Raw genomic sequence first — 23,667 nt, forward strand, 5'->3', positions numbered from 1 at the left:
GAGTGACATGATCATTTAAGATATTATAGGTCATATTTTAGACTATATTAAAAGTCTCAGTCAATCCATAGTACTAAACCACTGCCAGCTCTCCAGTTTTTATCTTTATAGAAGCTGTTTGTTGTTTGTCCCAACACTGGAATGCCGTCTTTTAGATTTGGATGGTTCTGTTAAAAGCAAGCAGGTGCTGAGACTTGAATAAATTAATTTAAAAGATGGGCAGTAAACATACAGCTACAGAAGGGAAAACAGGTATAGTTGAAAAGGAACAAGTTAAAAGAATAAAAGAGGATGCATTACAAATGTAACTATTACATTAAAAGGGAGTTTGTCCAAGTGCAATATTTAATGTCATTAGCTAAAGGAACACAGCCTGAAGTTAGAGAAATCTATAAAACATGCATGCCTCTTGTGATGTTTCCTAGTGGAAAATGTAATTTGGCACTTGCTACAGAATGAGTACAACATCCCTGAATCGTATTATCTGTTGGCTTGATTCCTAAATTGCTACATCTGGAGAAACAGCAAGAGATCGTGTTGTTGCTCCTTGACGCAAATAATTCTACCAAAGGACTGTCAAGACGCTAGTTACCATGTAAGACACTTCAGAACACAGGGATAATTCTAGGTATACCGACGAGTACTTGCTGTGCACATTTCCCCGCTAGGCAACACACATCACAAATAGAGAGATTTTTATTCTTTACAGAATAAGGCTTTGAAATTTTGTTCCATTCCATATGTGGGCCATATACTATCTTTCATGATACACACAATTATTATTAAGAGGTAGAAGCTGGAGACTCTTCTTGAAAGACTCTCTGCTCTGATCAGTTGATGCTTGATTTCCCAAACCCCTTACATGTTTCATGACAACTCAATACATAAAAATAAGTACTCTCAACTTGCAGATTGGTATCCTCTGATTCATTATAGGACTATTTCAAATGAGTCATTGCCATCTAGCAATCAAGAACAAAAGACTGATCTTGAAATCAAGTAGCTCTGAAGAAGTCCCAGAGTTTTTCTGACACTTCTGACTTTGTTAAGGATACTGATTTTTATCTTTTAGAATATTTTTTGTCTGTGAATCTTAGGATGACAAACATAATCTAGTATTGCCTGCCTAGTTTCAATAAGATTTATCTAAAGCATCTTGAAAAAACAACAAAAATCAGCAGGCACATCAATTTTGTGCCGATTATTAAATAAAAAAGTAAAAGAAATTGCTAATCTATTTAAGAAGCTAGCAAATCACCCTGCTATAACTAAATATTTTAGTAGTTGCTTAGGCCTACTAATATGATAACTCCTTAAACAATGGATTCTTGCCAAATTCTTTTTAAAAAACTGCAGCAGGTGTTGCATTTGCGAATGCATGGAACACCAGTAACACACAGGGAAAGTCAGAAGTTCAAGGGACAGCAAAACTCCAGATCAAAACAGCAGTCAGATCAGTGCAGTCATCCTTCCTGAAATCCATTTGTCTGTAAACTCTGATAGCCCTATTTTGATAAAAAATAAACATGTTATCCACATTTCTACTGTTCTTCACATCTCCAACCCAGGGTCCTCCCAATCAAACGGTTCAGAGAGTTAAGTGGGAACCCCCAGTACAGGGTCAGGTGTGACCCCATGGCCCCAAGGGGAAAGGAGAGAGGAATCACTGAGGTACTACAACCCCTTCTCGTTGTACACGATCACAAACACAACACGGTGCTAATGTTCAGAGCTCTAAAACTTTCATATCTGTCTAGGTAACCAGCATGTCATACATCAAATGCATGACAAGCTTGAAACAACAGTCCTAAAATATTAACTGCCCCTTTCATTTCAGCAGCTGATGAGATATGAATAATATGTTTAAAAATACTACTAAATATTTTACTTTCCAAATCATTACAGAAGATGTGTTGCTGAAGAACATTGTAACACAACTGTAGTGCTGTAAAATCTGCAGTAAATTCAGGTGAACTGGTAATAAATTAAAAACAAAACTAAATCCAAGATGACTCAGCTTCAGGGATCATTTTATTACATAAGAATCTCAGCTTTCCAGTCAGGGGGAAAAAAATAAGTCATATTTACCAAAAGGAAAGGTAGAAAAGCCAAAACAAAACAAACAAACAAAAAGAAAACATACACCCACAGAAACCCCAAACCAAAAAACCCATACACAAACCCAAACCAATAAACCATGCATCACACACACAAAATCCCCTAAAGCCCCAAACTCAACAAAACACAACACCTCCGCAAAGACTCAAGAACCAGATGACAGGTAGGAAAGACAAAAAAAAAAAAAAGAAAAAAAAAATCGAGTATTTTATTTTTATTGGGCAGGGGATACGGGGAGAAGTCCTATTTAAGGCTTTTGAATATCGGGATTAGCAATACTGTAATTTACTTTGAAAGAAAGCTCATTCTGACAACACAAGGCAAAGCTGAAGAGCAGAGTTAAGCATGAGATTTTGGGTTAATTTACCTGAAAGACAACTCTTCAAAATCCACATGCAACAAAAGTGTCCCACAGAATTTGTATTGCAGAACCGAGTGTTCTCAAATTATTAAAAATATTTTGGCCAAGGCTAAGGAAAGGGAGGTGCCGATGTTTCTACAGTCTTGCATTTGACCTTGTCAACAGCTACAGCAAAGTCATCCAAAATCCACTGAATTCCAGAAAAGCCTGACCTACCTACTGCATTGAAAATAACCCCATCAAGAAAGTACAGGATACAAAGACAGACATTTGTGTCTTCTCATTTACAACTTTTCAACAAAACAAAACACTCATACAAAAAAGCATAAAACAAAACCAACCAACACCATATTTTTACTAAAGGCATCGTGCTTTCTGCCTATTAATAAAGGCGATTTGCAGCACCAAACATCGCTTTTCCATTTTATACAGAAGTAATAACTTTTATGAAATCTACAGACACACACCCAAATGTAATGTTGCAACTGGAATCAGTACTGCTCTTTTCTTCTGTTTTCAATAGAGCAAAAGAAGATGGGACTGCCACAGCTTTCTCCCACCGAGCGGAAAGTATAAACAAAATACTGATTGTTTAGTGTATTGCTTTCAGGGAATAACAACCATTCAATCCTAGATGTAATGTTATCTGGTTTGGCAAAAATATAAAAAGTGAAAAGTGAATACATCCTTTGGGATTCAACAGGCAGTCTGCAGAGTTCTTCCATCGGAGAGGAAATTGTACATAATAGGAAATAACTTTCCAGTGTATTTCTTTAGTTTTCAAATGTCAGATTAAAAAGAAAATAAAAGCTGTTCTGTTTTACTCTCAGATCTCCACTTGAGCTGAATCAAAAACAACTAATAATAACTTTTTTTTTTTTTTAAATCGAACAACTTATGCAAGGTTAAATTAAAATTTTCAGACATTTCATATACAGAAAAAACCCACATAAGGCAATAATCTCTGGCCCTCAAGAAAAATACCACATATGCACATTCTAACCCATTTTAAGGATGCACTATTTGGCTTTACAAGAAGAAATCCCAAAATGCTTAATTTTACAGCAAATAAACAAAAAAGAATTTAATCTCACCTTCCTTTTTATAATTCTGTCCCTTGTCCAGTTTTTAGAGTTAAGTCCAGTCTTTTCTGGTAGCCGGGATTTCTCTTTTGATGTTTTTATAATATTCTGAAGAACCATCCTTAAAATATTCTTCATGTGGATAGTTGTAAAAGCAGTGAATAAAAAAGTATTAAGCAAAAACTTCTGTGCAACAACTACAGTGAAAAACTACTTAAACGGAGTATTTTTGGTCTACTGGCATATGAATTCAAGCAGTAATGACGAGCAGTGATAAGATGTTCTAAAGAAACAAGACAGGCCACAGTTGTGACAGGAACAAGATAGGGTAGATCAAGTTTCACCTAATTAGGCAAGGTTGCAGTAGGGAAGTTCTGCTATCCGCTGGTTGTGCAATAGTCATCTTTGTTTGCTATTATAATAATGACAAACAGTAAGTATTCATCTTAAATTTACATATAAGGTTCTGACTGTCTCAAAAGAGACAGAAGTGATTTTCTGGGTGAAGGAGGCAATGATGTGAGCAGAAGTTCCATGAGCAAATGTTCCTGACAACTATGAAAAGATATTTCCATGACACATTTTCTTGAATCAGGAAAATGTTTTAAAAAGACCAACCATCTTAAAAACCAAACAATAACAACAAATCCACCATGGATTTATGTCTAAAAATACTACAGTTCAAGCACTACTCCATTCTTGGCAAAGTCTGTCTTCTTGCTGGATGTATTTCAAGCAGCATAGAATATAAACTGGTAAACTATGTTTCTGATTGCCTCGTCATGTCAAGGGACAGCGACTGTTTATCATCATTCCTGTCAACACTGTACAGGATCCAGAGTAGGGAACAGACAGAGATGGCACCAACAGAGCACCCAGCTCTTACTCTACCATTGCAGGAGCAAAGCATGTTCTCCAGCTGGATCCATTCCCTTTGTAGAGAAAACAGAGAGAAAGTGAGCAAGTGACCCAAGGGGGTAAATGAAAAAAAAAGAAAGATCAACAGGAGCTGAAAGACCCATCTGTCTTAAAACAGAGCTATGAGCTACAGTTTCTGTGTAGCACCTTACACATCATATGCAGGAAAGGAAAAGTAATGGGTTCTCAGCTCTATTTGTAAGCCACAGAATTGTTATATTACCATTCCCTACAAGCAGTGGCAGAGAAGAAAAAGCTAGTATGATACCGTATTTAGCCTGCTTCAACATTCAGAAATAGTACTGTCCTCCCTTAACACATTTTGTCAGTAACAAAAACATTCTGATCCCATGCAGTATTCCTTCCTCCTCAGCAAACATGCATCATGTTGAGGCATTTATTGAGAATATAATTGGTAGAGTCATTTCAGACTTATAAAACGCTGCAACTTAAAAAAAAAAAATAACCTGTTAGCAACTGAGAACTTTTTAAATAAATAAGAAACTGGAGGATATTTATTAAAAAGGTTGTTTTGTTTTTGGAAGGATGGAAAAATCTAATCTGGTTATTCTCCAAAACCAGATTGTATCTTTATCTGCCAGAAAAACAAACTGTATCACATGAATAAATATTTGAGAGGAAAAGCTGGGTCTATATTAACACATATTGTGCCACTTTTCCATCTATGGCTACTGGCTGAATTCTTCTAAACAAACATATAAAAGCCTCCCTTGCAATAGAAAGGCACGACATGCACATGCAGACCAGAAGTACATGGGGGGTTCAAAACTAAAGCTTGTCATCTCTACTGGGTAATTGGGGTCTTTCAAAAGAAGAAATTGAACTAAAATAAGCATGTGTCACTGAACCTCCCTTTTATCCTGCCATCTGAAATAACTGAAAACACCTGTCTATATTTTCTTAAATCAGATAAATAATAAAAACAACACAAGCATAATATAGTCCCTTACTTTCTCTCATATAGTCTGTAGATGTACTGTCTCCATATTATCAGATCCAGTGCAATTAATTTGGCTGACTGATCTGTAACTGTTACTGTTAAGCAGGTAAATATAAATCTAGGATATATGCAGAGAGATAAGGATACCTCAACTTCTGGTTGCTTAATATATTATCAACATCAAAATCCTAGATTAAAGAAACAATGGAATTTTTCTCCCAAAAATGTAAGGAGGTTTTGAATGTTCTAAATGAAGGAGATGAGGTACATGCAGTAGTTCACAGACGTAAGTTATGATCCTCTATTAAATGTAAAAACCCTGCAAGATCTGAGAAGACTTGTCCTATCCTCATATTTAGCAAACCTATATATCTGCAGATTATGGAAATCACTCAGTAGGAAAGTAAATGCAGTCCATGATCCTACTAAAGTATTTTAACATGAAGACACTCATGACCTCTGAAAACCACCTGGAATGACGTAGGAAAAAGAATATAAAGTAAAACTGAAAATATAATTCCCTAAAATGTACACAATTTTACATTAAGTATCTGCACAAAATGGAAAACTACTTAACACAAAGCTATAGATTAAAATTGGTGGATTTGAGCAACTAAGAATACACAGAGAAGTAAGAGACAAGTATGAAGAAAAGCAAGAGTTCAGAGAGAATAAAATACAACACTGCATGCAGGGTACCACTAACTTTAAATTAAGGCGTATTTAATAACTTCTGTTCCACCTTGCCAGCCTATCTTTCTCACTATTTTAACTTCTTTACTCCTACTATATGAGCTAAATTGTAAATGCCTAATATGCAAATGTACTGCTTATTTATTTTGAACATGCTTAACTACAAACATCCATGATTCCACAGAGGCCCTCTAAGATTTTCCACATTTGTGGAAAATCAATTTAAACAGACACCTTCAGATTACTTCCAGATGAAAATTAACATTATCATTTGCATACAAGATAAAGACTGAAAAAACCCCCAACAACCTGGCTTGTTTCCTTTCTATAAATTTTCCTTCAGTTTCTCCAGTAGGATCAATCAAAAAAATCCATGGAACACACTGGGAAAATTGAAAAACAAAACCCAAACAATCCAACTCCCCAAAAATCCCATAAAGTTTTTCACAGGTCATTGTAAATAAATAATACTTAATGAGGTAGGTACCTAGGTTTACTTATCACTTCCACTTAGGTAAACTTACAACTAAGTTTATACGTTTCTTAAACCTATTTTACTGAGGTAAAAAAGTGATGTTCTATTACACTAGAACTGTACATTCACCTATGTAAAGTATGAGTTGTGGTGACCGTTTTTCCTTTTTCCAAACAATGGGTAAATAATATAAAAGTGAAAAAGAATTTTATTTAAACATGTCAAATACATGCATTCAAATATATACATTGCACATTGAAAACAGAAACTGTGCTTAGTATGCTCTTTTCCAGGGGAGGGTGTTGGGGGTGGTACGTGTCCAGGGTGTATGGAAGGGATTTTACCAACTACACTCCAAATGGTGTTAGAAACACAGGAGTATCCCTGAGTCCCCAGCACATCAGACTATTTATTCCAGTATGTATATTTTTATATATTAGTGTCCGTAATCATAGCTACACGACAACATTCACATTTTTTGCATTCTTTCACATATTTGAAGGCATCTTTTCTCACAACAGAACTGCAGTATTTAATAGAACAACTGAAGGACCTTGGTCCCCACTTCAGGTGGGGAAAGGAAGACAAAAGATTTATAAAGAAATTCAGATGCAATCAGAACACTCTCATCTCTGAGCAGTGGAAGAACAGATGCTATGAAGACCTCACTGCTTGAAAAAATTCTGTATGATTTGTGAGATAATAAGAAAAAGCTGACCAGAACCTTTTTTCTGCTTCTGAAAGATACAGGCAAGTACACGCACTCCAGATCAAGCTTATTTGTAATTCTGTGCCAAGGCTTCTCAGTTCTTCAGAACTCAGTGAGCAAACTGAGCAATATTTGGTAGCGTCAGATGACTGGGGGAAGGGAGCAGCAGTAAATCGGGCTAATCCAGCAATGTGTTGAAGACTCAAGTCACAAAGGTTTGTTAGTCTGAATGTTATAAAACATCCAGAAATGCAATAATGCCATATTAGAAACACTGTATAGTGAATCCTCTGATTTAATGTGCCCTTCATGTCCCTGTTTTTTTCAGACTGTAATTTTGTATTGTAAATACAAAAAATCCACTACAAAAAAGATACCAAAGTTGTGTAAAGGTTGGTAAATGTGAAAGTAAATAAAACTCAAAAATTCTTTGTTTAGCTAAAAATGAGCAAAACCACAGTAGTTGATACATAAATTATTCTGATGTAAGTATTTGTTTAAACTGATTTGAACCTCCTTCACCACTTTACCTCCTATCAGTGCTACAATAACAAATACTACTGCTCTCCACAATCTAAAAAAATTGTAAAAAATTTTTTAAAAGTGCTGTAGTCAGGAACTTAGCAAGGGGGATATTGTAAGCAACAGACTTGAAACTGATTGTTTCAATGTAAAGCTTGGATTTTGGTAGTATATTCCTATGTCCAACAAGCTCTTGCTGAACAAGTGGTAAATTACAATAAAATGTTAAATACACTGCGCTCTTAGTACACCAAGAAGGTATTTAGAAAAAAGGTTGAAGGGTTGAAAAGATTTCCAAGTGACAGGGGCTGGAATAGACGCCAATGCATGTGATGTGGTTTTAAAATAATTACATTGATCTTGATGTTATTTAGAAGTGTAAAGGAGGTCAACCATTACAGAACTTTTTTCCACTACCAGAAGTAAAGGATTCCAACTTGCAGCTAAAATTTTCTGAAATTTAGATAACTTGGGACAATAAAGCATTACATAAGGAAATTAATAAGCATCAGGCATGCTGAGACATTCAGGGCTGCACGCAGAGATGAAGCTGCACACAGAGATGAGTTTCACAGTTTATTTTTATAAGACACTGCTTCAAGAATTCAATGATCTCCCAAAGTGTACACATGGTCCAAGTTTTTGCAGCCCGAATAGTAATTAACCCATTCATTACCCCACAGGATCATCCAAAATTTCAGTTCCAAGAATTTGCTGGAAAATCTAACCACTTCTCTTTCGATGTATCTGAATAGCAACTTTAACACTAAGAATGCTGTTTGTTCCTAAGTATGTATTTGACTAAGCTAAGTATCTAACATACTCAGGTTCTATAAAAATTATCAGTCCTGGTTTGGTTTAAAACAAGACCAGTTCTCTTTGAGCAAATTACAGGATTTGTAAGAAATGCCTGTTGGTTCACAGATGCTGGTACTTTCACAGATGCCCAAATAATAAGTTAGCTAAGATGTCAGTGGGCAACTTGGCATTTTCAGGCAAGTAATCACTAGTTGAACTGTTCAAACATACTAGAGACAGTAATTTCGTACGCTGCCCATGCCATCACACTGTATACACTCTGGCTATCACATTTTTCTCTCTACAACATTCTAACAGCCTGCCAACCATTTTACCGACATCAATTATATCACAACGATGTACAAATACCCTCTCCTCATTTTGTATCTTTTCAAATGAAGTGATGGAGATGTTAGTAACATTCATTAAAGGCATATTATGACAACATTTTGGATTTAAGCGACTTGAAAACCCCTAGCTTTGCTTAGATCTGGCAGATTTTGATCAGTTTTTGACTAACACACTAGTTGTGATTTTACAAGACAGCCAGATACACTTTCTGAAGCCTGTTTTTTGGGGGTGGAGGAGTGACATTTTGCTGTTGTTTTGTTTTGTTTTTGAAGTAGTAAGCATGGAGGGAGGAGGAGGTAGGAAAAAAAAGATTGAACTATATGAAAGTACTATAACTACACTGAAAGTATCACCTTGAGAACATAAGTCAGAATGCTAACAGGTGCAGCACTGTCTTGAATCATAAATTAGACAAATTGCATTAGGAAACAGGATTAGAAAATTATTTTCTCATGTAAACATGCATTCAAAGTATGTCTCCTCAACTGTACCTGTTCTTCCAAATGAAGACTTAACCTGGCTTCTTTGATAGGTTAAAAAGAAACATTTATATGCAGGTAAGCCTGTACTTAATGGCTACAGTAAACTTTGCTAGTCTCAAACCATCCTATTTCTTTCCCTTTAAACATCAGAGAGCAATGCAGGCAAGACTTTTTCTCCACATATAATAATGCAGCCCTGTCTACTGCTTTTTTTCATCTAATACTAGAACTCTCAACAATTCTCAACTATTCATGTTAGTAGGTCTGGACAGACACATCCTGGTTTTCAGACAAGCAAGGTTTGCTGGTCTCGAAGTCATAAAAATTGGCTTCCTAGAGATCAGAACATACAATTAATTCAGATGCTCATCAAGGCACTGTGCTTATGAGCATGGGGTCAATCCACTGGATTTGGGATGGGAAGAATCAACCTGGCAGAGACCTTGGCACTGCAGTGCTTCCTTGTTTTGATTTCAGAGATATGAGAAGTTACTCTTCTTTGTTCTTTTGGGACATGGGTTACATACCAAAATCATCTAGATATATCTCACCGTATTCATTCATCACCACGGAGTTGTTTCAGGCTGAAAATCCCAACAACCTAAACTGATAAAACTGATTCCATCCTTCCTGCAATGTACACATTTCTGCCAGCCCTTGTGCTGGCTGCAGCGCTTATCTGACCCTGCACAGAGTTAGTGTCAGTGTGCTCAGCTGGCAGAAAAGTATCCTGGCAAAGGGAAGTGAGGAAAAAAAAAAGCAAACAACTTCCTGCTGAGTTCACACACTGGAAAAGCTCAGCACAAAATCAGATAAATACCAGAGGAAAGACAAAGAGAGGGGGCAGCAAAGAGGCAGGAACAGAGCAGCCCCTGCAGTTACATCAGTTTCACCTACACAAAACTGAAGCCTCAGTTTCCCCCATTCTCAATTTATAAACGTTTGTTTAGCCATGTGAACGCTGAAATTCTTTTCTCAAACTTAAAGTAGTAATAAGTATACATAGGTTAAATACAGTGTCTCCAACATATGCAAGTTTAGATTATATTGTTTCCTGCTGAAGTTGGAATTCCTTAAATAAAATAGTTTCATAACTAGTCTCACACATAAATGTAATTCTGCTGATAAGCAAAGCAATGAATTGGAAACTAAATATCTTAACTGAACTTCCATTGCTGAAGAACTAGGTTAAATTACAATATGAATCTTAGAGGATACAGAAACCATGGCTAGAAATCTGAAGGAATGCAATACCGCAAAGTGGGGGGAAATGAAGGCAGACTAGCAACTGCCACCTAAGTTATATAGGGGTTTGTTTTGCTTTTTTCCCTCCCAACTTTATATTTGTTTCTCAAGATTCACTCAAACATCACACATTTTACAAAAAAAAAAAAATCCCTTTCTCCGGTTTCAGGGAAAATGTAAACTGTTACTGAATACCCAATAAAGATGTGAAAAAAGGTGACACCGTAACTTATCTCAGAAGTAACAATGTTACTGCACCGCACAGCTCATCAGTTTCACTACACTGTTCTACTCACCCGGTAAATAGCCAGAGAACAAAATTCAAAATATATTGCCTGAGGTCCAGCTCCACAATAAAATTGAACTGAATAAACAAAAATACTGAAGAGGAGAGATTCCGCTTCCCTATCCCCTCCTCTGTTATCAATCTCAGCCGAGCGGTCTCCTCCCTCCTGAACCAACACGGACAACACAACAGTCACAATGTGAGCTGATATAACACACTAGCCTGGCAAAATATATAGATATATATATATATGTGCATGTACATATATATCTCTTCAACATTCTTTTAATACAACAATTTTTTACATTTTTAGCAACCCAGCTCAGTTTACTGAGACAAGTCATGCAGACCATTCAATGCAAACAGTGGGAATGAGCAGGAAGGAAGAGGAAACAGCCTCTTCCGTGGGCAGAGGAAACGGTGAAACCAGCTCAGCCCCAAGGGGAACCTCAGCCCAACATCCCACCACCCCAGTGACAAACCCGCTCTCCCCTAGACCAGAGAGATCACACTGACCCGCTTCTGAGCACAATGTAATGTCAGAGTGACTTAAAATCTACGTGAAGTGACTGAAAATTCATGTTCAATATTTTTCCTCCACTAAGCCGTTCATACTCTTGTTTGTCCTTTGAATTATTACAGAATTTATGCTTTGTCCTCCCGGTACCATTGTTGCTTTTGATACACAAATCTACTTCTGAAGGATGGTGCCTTATTGCACAATATCATTATATTGTAGTCCGTCATAAAAAAAAATAGCTTTCAGAAGCTCAAAACATTGAGTACATTCCATAAATATATTGCCTAATATTCTAATGACAGATTTCCAAACTACTTGCAAAATGTACCAACCTGAAGTTATTATTATTATTTCACAATATTTATTTACTTTAAAAAAAAAAATCTGATAATTTACAAATCAGTGAGACACAGGATTCAAGACTGATAGAAAGGTGTTCATAAAACAAGTGAAGAAAAACTTTAAAGAAAAAAAATCACCTAATAATATCATTTTCCAATTAAAAAAAACAAACAAACAAAAAACCACAACAACAACCAAACCAAAACAAACAAAAAACCACAAACAAAACCACAAAGAAACAAACAAACAAAAAACCAAACACCTCAAACTAAAAACTTACTTTGCTGGGGTCTGACACAAGCTCAGGAATCAATCTGCTATATCCCAGGCTAGCATATTCAGTTAGAGTTGAAGTATTTTGAGCTATCCTGTGCTAGTAATTAATGTATGGTAATAATAGGCTTTAAATTTAGACAAACATGTAACACTTGTAAATTCCAACAGTGAGTCACAATGGAGAGGGAACAAGACACCTTCTCCCCCCCCAATTAGGCAATAATTTGTTTGCTTCTTCAAACCTCCATTCTCAACAATTATTTCTGATGCTGCCTGCAGCTTCTAAGGATAAATAAAATAAAATACAATAAAATACAATAAAATACAATAAAATACAATAAAATACAATAAAATACAATAAAATACAATAAAATAAAATAAAATGGAAAAAAAAAGAAAGAAAATAACTAAACCCCCTCGAACATTTAAAACAATAATAAGTTAGACCTTTGATTTTAATACAAAGCATTAGACTGAAAATTCTTCCAAAAAGGCACTGTCTTTATTCTACGTATGGACAACTCTTAACATAATGGGAGACTGCATCTGGAATATTGTGTCCAGTTCTGGGCCCCTCAGTTCAAGAAGGACAGGGAACTGCTGGAGAGAGTCCAGCGCAGGGCAATGAAGATGATTAAGGGAGTGGAGCATCTCCCCTATGAGAAAAGGCTGAGGGAGCTGGGTCTCTTTAGCTTGGAGAAGAGGAGATTGAGGGGTGACCTCATTAATGTTTACAGATACATAAAGGGTGAGTGTCCTGAGGATGGAACCAGGCTCTTCTCGGTGACAACCAATGATAGGACAAGGGGTAATGGGGTCAAACGGGAACACAAGAGGTTCCACTTCTTCTCAGTAAGGGTGACAGAACACTGGAACAGGCTGCCCAGGGAGGTTGTGGAGTCTCCTACTCTGGAGACATTCAAAACCCACCTGGATGCCTTCCTGTGTAACCTCATCTAGGTGTTCCTGCTCTGGCAGGGGGATTGGACTGGATGATCTTTTGAGGTCCTTTCCAATGCCTAACATTCTGTGATTCTGTGATATACTAATATAAAAAAAATAATAAGCTAGATTTTTTTTTTTTTTTTTTTTTTTACAATATAGTAAGAAGGCCTATATTACACATCAAACTTGAATTTGTCAAATTAACATAACTTGATCTGGTAGAATGGCATTTTTTTGTCAAATAACTACCTATTCTCTCTAAAGTCTGCAGTGGGCAACAATCTCATCTATGCTAACCTATCGAGAAAAATTAATAGAGAGTATCATTTCCCTGAATTTTTTTTCATATGTTTCATTACAATCCACATATATCTTGTAAATATGTTTAAATATTCTATTAGCAAAGTAGCCTATAAATAGTAGTTTTCATTGAGATGGCAAAGCTGATGATCTTGTTTTTACCACAGAACAGGCCATATTCTATCATTCTAAAAAAAACAGTGACATGATCCAAAAAAACATGAAATGGCCTTTAAGCTTTGTTGCAATAAATAACTTCATTAATAATGGCTGATAAACTTGCAAATTATTCTCTACAGTCAGTTCAAATTTATTCAGCAAACAAAGATGTCAGTATTGCTGATAACTATACAGCTCTGAATTAATTGAAATATATTTTATCTCAACATCACTGAAAATTCCTAACACACTTAAAGCAACACGTCTTCCTTTAGACCTTTACAACGTAGAATTATATTAGCAGTGACCTTCCTAAGGGAAGAGAACAATGTACACCGATTTGAAAATATTTTGGTTTAAATTAGGAATAAAGAATGCCCACTTTGTACTCTTTGGGAAAGGTCTTAGACTGAATACATGAAAAGTGTATACTCACTTGGAAAAAGAAACAAACAAACCAACCAACCCCCCCCAAAAAACAAAAACAAAGCAAAAAACACAACTAACCAACAACAACAACAATTTTTTCTTAATTCACCTGGAATACAGCTTAATTCAAAACCAGCCACTACAGAAACCCATCTTTGGTTTGTGTTTTATCAGCCATTCTGTCTGTCTCCATAGGTCAGGAACTTGTGTAGCAATTAAGAATTAATGCACACTGTAATACTCGAGATCCACTTGTATATTGTCTAGTCTAACATAAAATATGCATCAGTCATGGTCATCTTTGGAGAAGAGTTGCAGTGTCAAATAAAATTAATTAGGAAAAAAAAACCAAAACCAAAACCAAACAAAACCAAACAAAAACAATCACACACTGCCACCACACCACACTAAACATTCTCCAAACTTTTCCCCCTCTCACTTCTGTTAAAACAAACACAAGCACCTGATCCTAAACAGAAAAACAGGCACGGCAACAAGCCTTTGATTCTAAGCCTTGCACAAAGTCTCACACTGTTCCTTCTGGGCGCGTTCAAAATCATGAATGCTGGCTGCGATCTTAGTGATTCGCGTTTCTCCCAATTAAGTTAAAGGCAAAACCATGAGAGCTTTGCAGCAAGGGGTGTGAGGGGAACATGCCACACTAACTGTTCCTCCTAAGAGATTCAGTCCATCACAGTTCTTACACAGTCTCCCCCATCGCCTCTCCTGTCACTTACTGATGGTGAACAGACTCTACATAGTTCTAGGCCTTTGGAATGATATGTTATTTCACATATGCCGTAGAAGAATGGTACCCAAAATTTAGGTGTGAAGTAGGAAGTGTTTCGCATTTCTCAACAGTAGCAGTTCCTTCTCCCACTGTATCTCTTCTTAAGTAGGGAAACAGTGCTCCTCAGGAGCAGCTTTTTAGCTGCACCCTCTATCCACGGAATATGGCTAATACGTGTCAGGCGATTTTGGAACTACCATCCAAGAAGAAAAAGCATTCTTAAGAAGAAATTGCATTCTTTAAGGAAAAATTTCCAACACTCTTCCAAAACCAAATCTTAAGTCCCACAACAACACTACTGAGGCAGTAGGGAAAAAAAAAGAAAAAAAGAAGATAATTAGACTCCAAAAAGGTTATAGATTATGTGACTGAAAGAGCGGCTACAGCCACAATATTTTTGTAAACAAAATACAACTGTACTATTTTAATCCAAAAGATTTCCTGTTTGAAACGATATTACATAGGTCTGGGTTTGCACATTTTAGTCTGAGAATGCAATAAATACCAACCGTTTCTTTCAGTGAAAAAAAATAACTATATTCAAGACATACTCTTTTGGTAAGCTCCTTAGTAGAGGCGATATTCAGCATAGCATCATAAGCTCATCATACACACAGCCCTTATGTCCTGGAGGTAATGCAATAGTTTATGGCGGATGTGCCATGTCAGCAAAGCAAAAAACAATGGGTGAGAAAAGTGCAGTCCACGTCATTATTAATTCTTGAAGCCCAATTCTGTTGAGGACCAATAAAATAGTTATTTTCATATTTTTCAAAAACAAAGTAGAATACACAATATGAACTTAGATGGAAAAGATGCTAAAGAACAGAGAGGGAAGTATCCTGGTCACCAAAGAAAACATAACTGATAAAAACCTCTTGGAAGTAACATTGTTCCCCACATGGAAAAAAAAGTCACTGCCAACAAAACACAGGAAAAGAGGAAAACAGATAATTCTACTTTCTGTGCTTCAGATATTACTTCATTATTAAAAACGGTTGTACAGAATGCAAAAAAAAAAAATCTAAAAATGGCCGCCATAAATTACTTCCAATCTGATAAATGCAAGTCATAAAAAAATAGAAAGTTTTATAACATTTCCTTTAAATTTGTTGACACAAAGCTGTAGTAACATCCACTTGTTACAACAGTTCAAGTCCAGTAGTATTGAAGTCTCTCCTATTACTATTATATATTTTTGTTAATTATCCAAAAAATAAAAAAAAAAACAACAACCACAGAACAGGATCAGGGAGGAAAAAAGCTTCTATGAATATGAATTCAAGGAATTCCATCCCATAAGTTAGATCACTAGCTTCTCTCTTTTCAGAAAACAAAATCTCCAGTAAAAAAAACAAAACAAAACAAAACAAAACAAAAACATTTGGTGCAGTTCTACAGCCATATGTTCACATTATTTTGATATTTTATGTTGATTATTCCAGTAAATGAGGTTGTATTTTTCAACCTTGCAGTCCATAAATAAAAGAGCTGGGATAAGAAACTGGAAGACTGAAGGCATTGTCACAGTGTCCATTTAAATACGCATATTCCCAACTACCTTATGACAAACTGTCCATAACAGCATCTAAAAGCTCTTCAGAAAAGTAAAACATGGACTCAGATTCAGTAAGCTCTAATCTGCAACACTGCTGCCATTGTAGCAAGGTAATTTGTTTTTATTAAAATTCAGCTGTCAGTATTAAAAATGCTTTGAAGTATGTTTCAAAAACATAAAAAGTCTGAATCTCGTAACGCCCTCCAGTAAGCACAAACTGCAAGATTTAAACAACCATGAAGGTAACACAGGAAACTGGCAGAAACACTCAAATAGGTTAAAAAAAACTTTTATAAAAGGTCAGTCACTGCACTCTAGAAATCATGACATCAGCCTGAAACCCACACACAGGTTAGTAACGGGAAGTAAATACATTTGTTCTGACTTAGCCTGTCATTGGCATGCTCGGTTTTCTAGAAGAAATTTATGAACATTAAGCATAACCCAAGTTGTGATGGAAGCTGAAAAAGCCCGACAGCCACCTTGGGTTTTGTTTTTACAAGCCAACATCCATATGTTTATGGAAAAAGCCTTTTCTTGCTGGTTTCTAGTGTATCCAGTGCAATGAAATTCTTGTACAGTAACAACAGAATATTTTGGTACCTAAAAGTTGTGAGTTAAAGAGCACATCATGTTAAAGAGCTTGTCATAACACCTCATTTATAAACACTACCTGTACTCTTCAATCTGAAATTTTACATCTACTTTGAGGTATTATTTCCTCCTTTCAGTCACGAAACAAAGTTAGAACACTGAAAAGCAGTCTTCTGCAGTGCTTCCATGCAAATACTGCAGAGCAACTGTAAATAAAAAGCTCATTTCTATTGGAATTACAGAAAACATGGGAGATCCTCCCTTATATGGAGTATCTCCTAAACCTATATTTGAGATCAAATAGAGTTTGAAATAAATCAGCAAAAAGAATGAAAGAATGTAATTGTTCATTACTCAGTCTCAGAGGATTCTGTCATAAAACGAACAGTCATCAAGAACAACTCTCTTCTGACCACTGCATCAGCCCCCAGCGAAAGGGGGAGGGAGAGAGGGAGGAAGGAAACGGAGAGAGATTCTATCACTGAAGACAATCAAGGTTGTTTGCGGGAAAACGAAAGGCTTTATCTTCGATAAATAAGCGACGGTTTCACAATAGAGGTGGCAGAATCGGAGAGGGGAGAGCGCCTGTTCCTCAGGGTCGGCGAGGCTGAAGTGAAGCTGTCGCCCGCACCCGCCTGACAAGCGGCCGACGGGCCGGAGCCGCCTGCCCCGGGACCGCTTAACCCTACCCCGCACCTGGGCGGGAGAAACCGGTATTTGGAAGGGGAAAAAAAAAAAATCAAAACAAACAAACATACCCCCCACGCACACCCACCCACAGAAACCCAGAGAGCCCACCCACGCGTCACACCGGGCCGCGGCACCCACCGGCCCTTCTCCCGCTGGCCGATGCCGAGACGGCGAAACCTGCGCTGCCCACTGCCCCCCGCCGAAACCGTCGTGGGCGCAAGAGGGCGCCGGGGGGCGGGGAAGGAGCCCGGTCAGGCAGACGTGAGGGCAGAGCCCGGGGGGACGCGGCCCTCGACCTGTCACGGCCGGTGAAACGCCGAGCGCGGCTCTGCCGGCAGCTCCTGGCTGAGGAGAGGAGCAGGAGCAGGTCATGTCCCCTCAGAAGCCAGGGACAGCGGTGACCGGCGGCCCCACCCCCAGCAGGGAACCTGACGGCGCCTCCGCAGCCCCATCGCCCTCCGTCCCGGCTGGCCGGGACACGGCGGGATGACGGCGGCGCCGCACGCTCCATCCGCCGCAGGAAAAGGCAAGGCGTCCCGCCGCCCGGCTCAGCGGCGCCAGGCCAGGAAGAGGACGACGCGAACTCAACCCCTTTACCACTCACCGGCATCATCTCCGCAGTCGTCCCCCAGCCAGCCGCGCCGAGGCTGCCGCCGCGCCGTGCCGGGCCTCTCCTGCCGCCGCCACCGCCGCCTCTCACCGTGGAGGACGCCGCGCTCGCCCTGGCGGCTGTGACAGGTGCCTCCCGCGCGCCCCGCTCCCTACAGCGGGCGGAAGGAAGAGACGAAGGCAGCGGCGGGCGGGCTGCCGGGCTCCCAGCCCCCTCCTTCTCCTCCTCCTCAGCGCGGCGGCGGCGGCCTCGCTGCCTCCTTCCCTCGGCGCTTCCTGCTCCACTCCGCCCGCGCCGCCCAGCCAGGGGTTAACCCCCGCGCGGCCTCATTGGCCGAGGCGGGAAGAGCCGGGGGCGGGGCGGCGGCAGGCGCGCGCACGGCCCGCGTGGGGAGGGGGCGGGAGCTGCGCAGGTGCGCGCTCCCGTGCCGCACGTGACCTCCCGCCGTCGCGCCGGAGCCGGTTCCCCCCACAGACCCGCCGTGATCCCCGTGGCTTCCTCCGGCTCCGCGTTTCGTCGTGGGCCCCGTCCTGCGGTTCTTCCCTCGACCCCTCTCCGGGCCCGGTCTCCTCCCCCTTGCGCTGCCCTGCCCGGGGCTGGGCCTCCAGCGGGTGATGCCCTCTCTGGACGGGCTGCCCGGGACCGGTTTCCCGCTGGCCCCAGCGGTGGAAGGACGGGAAGCGGCTCTGGGCGCTTTCTGCCCCCGGAATGCGGGGAATGCGGTAGCGGTGGGGCGGCTCCACCCGGCCCGGCTCTGCCGCTGCGAGGGTGGCTGTAGTTGCGCGCTGGGGCGCGGAGGAGCGGTGCGGGGACCTGGCAGGTGCGGGTAGCGCGGGCGGCTGGTGTCCCACGGGGGGACGGGCGCTCCGCGGTGCCAGCCCGGGCCGGTGACCTAAGGCAGGGGAGTGCACAGGGCAGGTCGCTTGCCAACAGCTGGTCCTGCTCTGGCGAAACACAGCTCGGTGCGTGGCTGGAATAACGTCACAGCTAGTGTCACCCGGGTTTTACCGTCCCTTCGGCTGTGCATTACTTGTGAAATCTGATGTACAGAGCACCCCTTGACAGCAGGAGGGATGGCGTTCCTGTCCATGACCCTGACACCAGCCTCCCGTGAGATGTGGTCTCACGTTTGAAAGTAACGTTTAGCTTCTTCGTTTTCTGGTGTCTCGTTCTGCAGAGCTACAACAGCAAGATGAAAGTTAACAGCTTGGAAGAAGTCCAAGCTCAACTATAAGCCAAAACATCACCATATGCCAGTACTGTAACACATGCAATGTAGACAAATTTCATATTGCTGTGAGTCTTAAATCCTAATCTACAAAATACATGGACCTACCCAGTGCTTCAATTCTTTCTGTAAATGGCTGTTTTCCAGACTTTGTTGCTTTTATTTGTAGAACACCATGACAGATCTCAGCTTGGAGTGAAAAATATAACTTTGAAAGTTTTTGAGAGGAGCTGTGATACTGTTTGTGTAAGTCTTTGTGGGTAAGTGATAATAGCATATGAATCTCAAATATGACCTTATATATTAAATTTTACCTATTAATGTAAGATTTTATACCAGATAACTGTGTAAATTGTCTTAATAATATATACCTGTCTAAGATTTCCTTGCATATCCTTATCAGTGTATTTGCAGGCTCTGGGGTCAGCTCTGGGGTAGGTCAGAGCTTCTGCTTCTTTTAATAAATTGGTCCTGAGGGAATAACCTATTAGCATCATAAGGTAATATTTTGTCAGTTTAAAGTTATTTTGCAAGCACGATTCAGAGCGCTACTCACTGACAATAACACTATTATCATACTCAGTTTCTTGTAAATTGTGATTCTGACTCACACACAGCTTTGGAAATGGGTAAGATTCTGATACTTCTGACCCAACAGAGAACTCCAAGATATACTCAGAATACTATTAACCCTGCAACCCGGCTGGTGTGAAATGAAACAGGCCATAATGTGCTCATAGTGATGTATCTTGAGAAAAAAAATAGGAGTTTAAATTCATACAGAACTTCAGTGAACAAAAGAATAACAGTGAATAGAAATGTACTGGTCTTCTTAGTATATGTAGTGAAATTCTGATTTTAACAAGGGAAATGTACACGTTTTGCCACGCTTATTATTTAAAAATGTTTTTTTCCTTAACCAGGTAAGATTTTTTTTTGCCAGTGATTCTTAAATGATGATCTATAATTTCTTTTCAGGTATAATTTACAGCTGACCCCCTGTTTTCAGTAACTGATAATAAAAACTAAAATACTATCAATATTAGCACACTATTACTTTTCCATTGCAGAGGTAGGAATGCTGACAAAATGAAAAGTGGGATAATGTGGTGTAGTTGGTTGGTGCTGGGAGGGAAGGCGCTCCTCCATGCAGTGCCTCTATTGGGAGTCATGGCCTCTGGTATAAAAGTTTGTCTACCTTGCGCTGCTTTGGCAGATGCAGGTTCAGCCAATACAGCAACCAGACAAACTGGATACTGTGGACCAAGAGAAAATGTCTTCAAAAGGTAGAGTACGTACTTTTTATATAAATACAAGCCTGTTCCTACTCCCATTTCTGCTTCCCTTGAAAACTGCCACTTGACTCATCCCTTCCCATCTCCATTTTCCCATAGAAATGAGGAAAGAAAAAAAATAAACCAATCTTTACAAAGCATAGACTTAAAACTCTACCTGCGGAGTGGTAAATTAACATTTCCTCTCCCACAGAAGAATCTTTTTGGGAACCACTTTCATCAGTCAAGCAACAGAGCAGCCATTATAGAATCTTCTGATTCCAACTTACAATGTAATAATGTGGAATTTGTTTTCCCAGTTGCCCATGCATTTCCATACCAAATGACTGGTCTGACTTTGTAGAAATTATGTTGTTTGGCCAAAGGGGTCAGTGATACCTACAAGTTAGTTGCCTGTCTTATCTATGTGAGGTTGTGTGAAAAGCAGTCATGATTTGGGGAATGCCTACGAAGATAAGGGAGTTTGGTTATGGAAGCAGATAAAGCCAGAGGTACAGAACTCAAATTACCTGCTTTGAAATACGTTGCCTTTGTGAGAGGTGCTCTAATTTTGTTGGTCTTTCTAGACAGAAAAGGGTTTGTGCTTATGTGTTGGTATAAGGATGAAAACATGTTATGCAAATACCTTTTACACTCCTATTGGTTCTTACAGAAAACAGAGCAATATTATTTAACTTTACAAATTGAAGCTACTATAGCTTAACAGACATCTGTTCAACTTAAAACACCAAAAAATGAAGAATTATTCTGTATTAGCTATGGTATGGTTAGTTTTTGAGATTTGTGCTGAGCTCATGTTTAGCTATAAATTAACATTTGATTGAAATGTATAAACTATCATTTTAGTGTTTTGCTAAAGTACTTGAAATTTATGGTAGAGAAAAATTACCATTAATATATTTTGTATTTTAACCAAATTTATTGAAAAAAATATTAACTGCAGTTAATAATTTGGCAGGCTTCTTAATTGATCATGCATGTTGTTCTTAGGACAAGCAGTGATTGCCAGAGATACAGATGGGAGACTAATGAGATCTTCAGGAGATCTTCATCTCCTGATGAAGTTCCAATTCCTACCTGTGTTTTTTAAGTATCTTCTACTGAGATTTTAAAACGTGTTTTAAAGTTTTTAAAATTACTACATCTGACTCTCTCCTGCTTCTTTTTTATTTTGCATTATTAAGATACTTTTCTGGAGCATAGGAAAATATTTTAAGGCTTTGGAAGTGTCACAGAAAAATAAGTGTTTAATTAATTTAAAACTTTTTTTTCTTTTCATGTGGTTTTATTTGAAATAACAGGTACCCCTATTTATAGCCAGAAAGACACAGAGGTCAAACATTTAGGGTGGGATCCGTCTTATCCAACTTCAGTAATCTAGAAGTTAGGCAGATAGTCTTAATCAGCCATCTAGGCTCCTTCTGTAGATAAATGGGGATGGGGAGGGAAGAGAGAGAGGCAGCTCTGCAGGCAATTAATTCCATGCCGAGATACTCATCCCACTATCTAAATCTGTTGCTCTTTGAAGGTGCCTGTCTCTCTATTGATTTAAGACGGAGCCTGGATGACTAGCTCAGATTAGAGGGCAGACTTTTGGATGGTGACAGTTAGGATGAATTTCCTTACAACTGGCAGAAGCAAATGTCTAAAAATTGAGAATGGAGGGTTTTATGTGTATTACAAAAATTTAATGTATCCATTCTAAATGAATGAGGGGATTACTTTATTACAGAGTACAACTCTCCTTCCAAATATTACATTTTGCATTTGCTGTGATGCAGGAGGAATTAGCTGTAAGTAAACTATTTTAGAAGTTGAGTCACAAAAGTACTTCGATAATAACTTGCCAGGCAGTTAACGTGCAGGTATAGCGCTATGTAACAGATGATACAAACAAAAGAAATAAGTATTTCAAGGAGAGTTTCACAGCAGGTAGCCTGAAATATTTTGTGAAATACTGTGTAAAGTGTGTATATTTAAAGGAAAGATATTTTAATTTGTTAGCTATGGCCTTAAGTGACCTCTCATTCCAGAATCAAGCTGACTTCCTAAGGCTGCAACAATAAGGAATTCATACTGAACAATAGTCATATGTTGCCATATTTGAATTCATATACAGCCAATGCATTTTAAACCCCACCAAACCTGTTCAGAGATAAACTATAAATAATAATCTAAAAGAAACACTTTGATGTCTGTTTTGTATACAGTATTTGAGACACGTGAACAGGAGAAAGATACTTTTTCATCACTACCTTGTAATATTCTAAAGTAATGTATGCTGGACTAGATGACTAAGGTTCTAAAGTTTCCACAGCACAATCTACTCAGTGCATCATTCTGAAAAGGAGCATAATAATTAAAGCAGGAGTGAAGCCATGTGATCTGTGTATAGCAGAGCTGTGTGCACTTCCTGGGGATTTGAGTGTCTGGTACGTCATGTGGTTCAGCCCTGCATTTGGTGGATTAGAGATGTAATTTCTTTAAACAATAACGTAAATTGTATGCTAAATCCAACACACGTGATGCAGAATGTACTTAGTGGAGAATGCTGTGGCCTCATTGAGAATGTGTTACTATACACTCCCATAAAATTCTTACACTAAAAGGTACTGTTAATTTTTCATGTTGTAGCTACAAAAGATACAGCTCTATAAGACGGATTATGTGCCATCGTTTTTACAGACGGAAAATCTTGTTCTGCTCCCCTGTAATTTATAGTGATGAAACCATTAACTATATTCCAAGGGGTGGAGAAGCTTAAGTGTCCTGGGAGAGGTCCTCTGTGCTTGCAGCTTTAGGTTTATAACCATTTGGACTCTCAATATACTTCTTTACAAAACCTTTTTTTCTTAAATTTTCCATATGCCCATGATGAGTGGAAGTATCTCTGACTAGCTAGATGATGGGTTATTAGTTGAAACATTAAT

General features: G+C 38.9%; 1 protein-coding gene across 6 annotated transcripts in view; it reads right to left on the reverse strand.

The window, feature by feature from the left end:
* Window positions 1-17,991, reverse strand: part of PPP1R13B (protein phosphatase 1 regulatory subunit 13B) — a 72,564-nt gene extending 54,573 nt beyond the window's left edge. For 4 of the 6 annotated variants that reach the window (XM_071809677.1, XM_071809674.1, XM_071809676.1 and 1 more), the window contains exon 1: window positions 17,743-17,991. In XM_071809677.1, coding sequence (XP_071665778.1) covers window positions 17,743-17,976 — 234 coding nt within the window. In that variant the 5' untranslated portion in view covers window positions 17,977-17,991. Of the gene's footprint in view, window positions 1-2,485; window positions 2,508-3,573; window positions 3,803-17,742 lie in introns of those variants that run through there. The other 2 variants (XM_071809675.1, XM_071809678.1) reach the window with 2 other exon arrangements.
* Between the last annotated feature and the right edge of the window lie 5,676 nt (window positions 17,992-23,667).

Source organism: Patagioenas fasciata, chromosome 5, assembly GCF_037038585.1.
Source record: "Patagioenas fasciata isolate bPatFas1 chromosome 5, bPatFas1.hap1, whole genome shotgun sequence".
NCBI classification, from domain to species: domain Eukaryota; kingdom Metazoa; phylum Chordata; class Aves; order Columbiformes; family Columbidae; genus Patagioenas; species Patagioenas fasciata.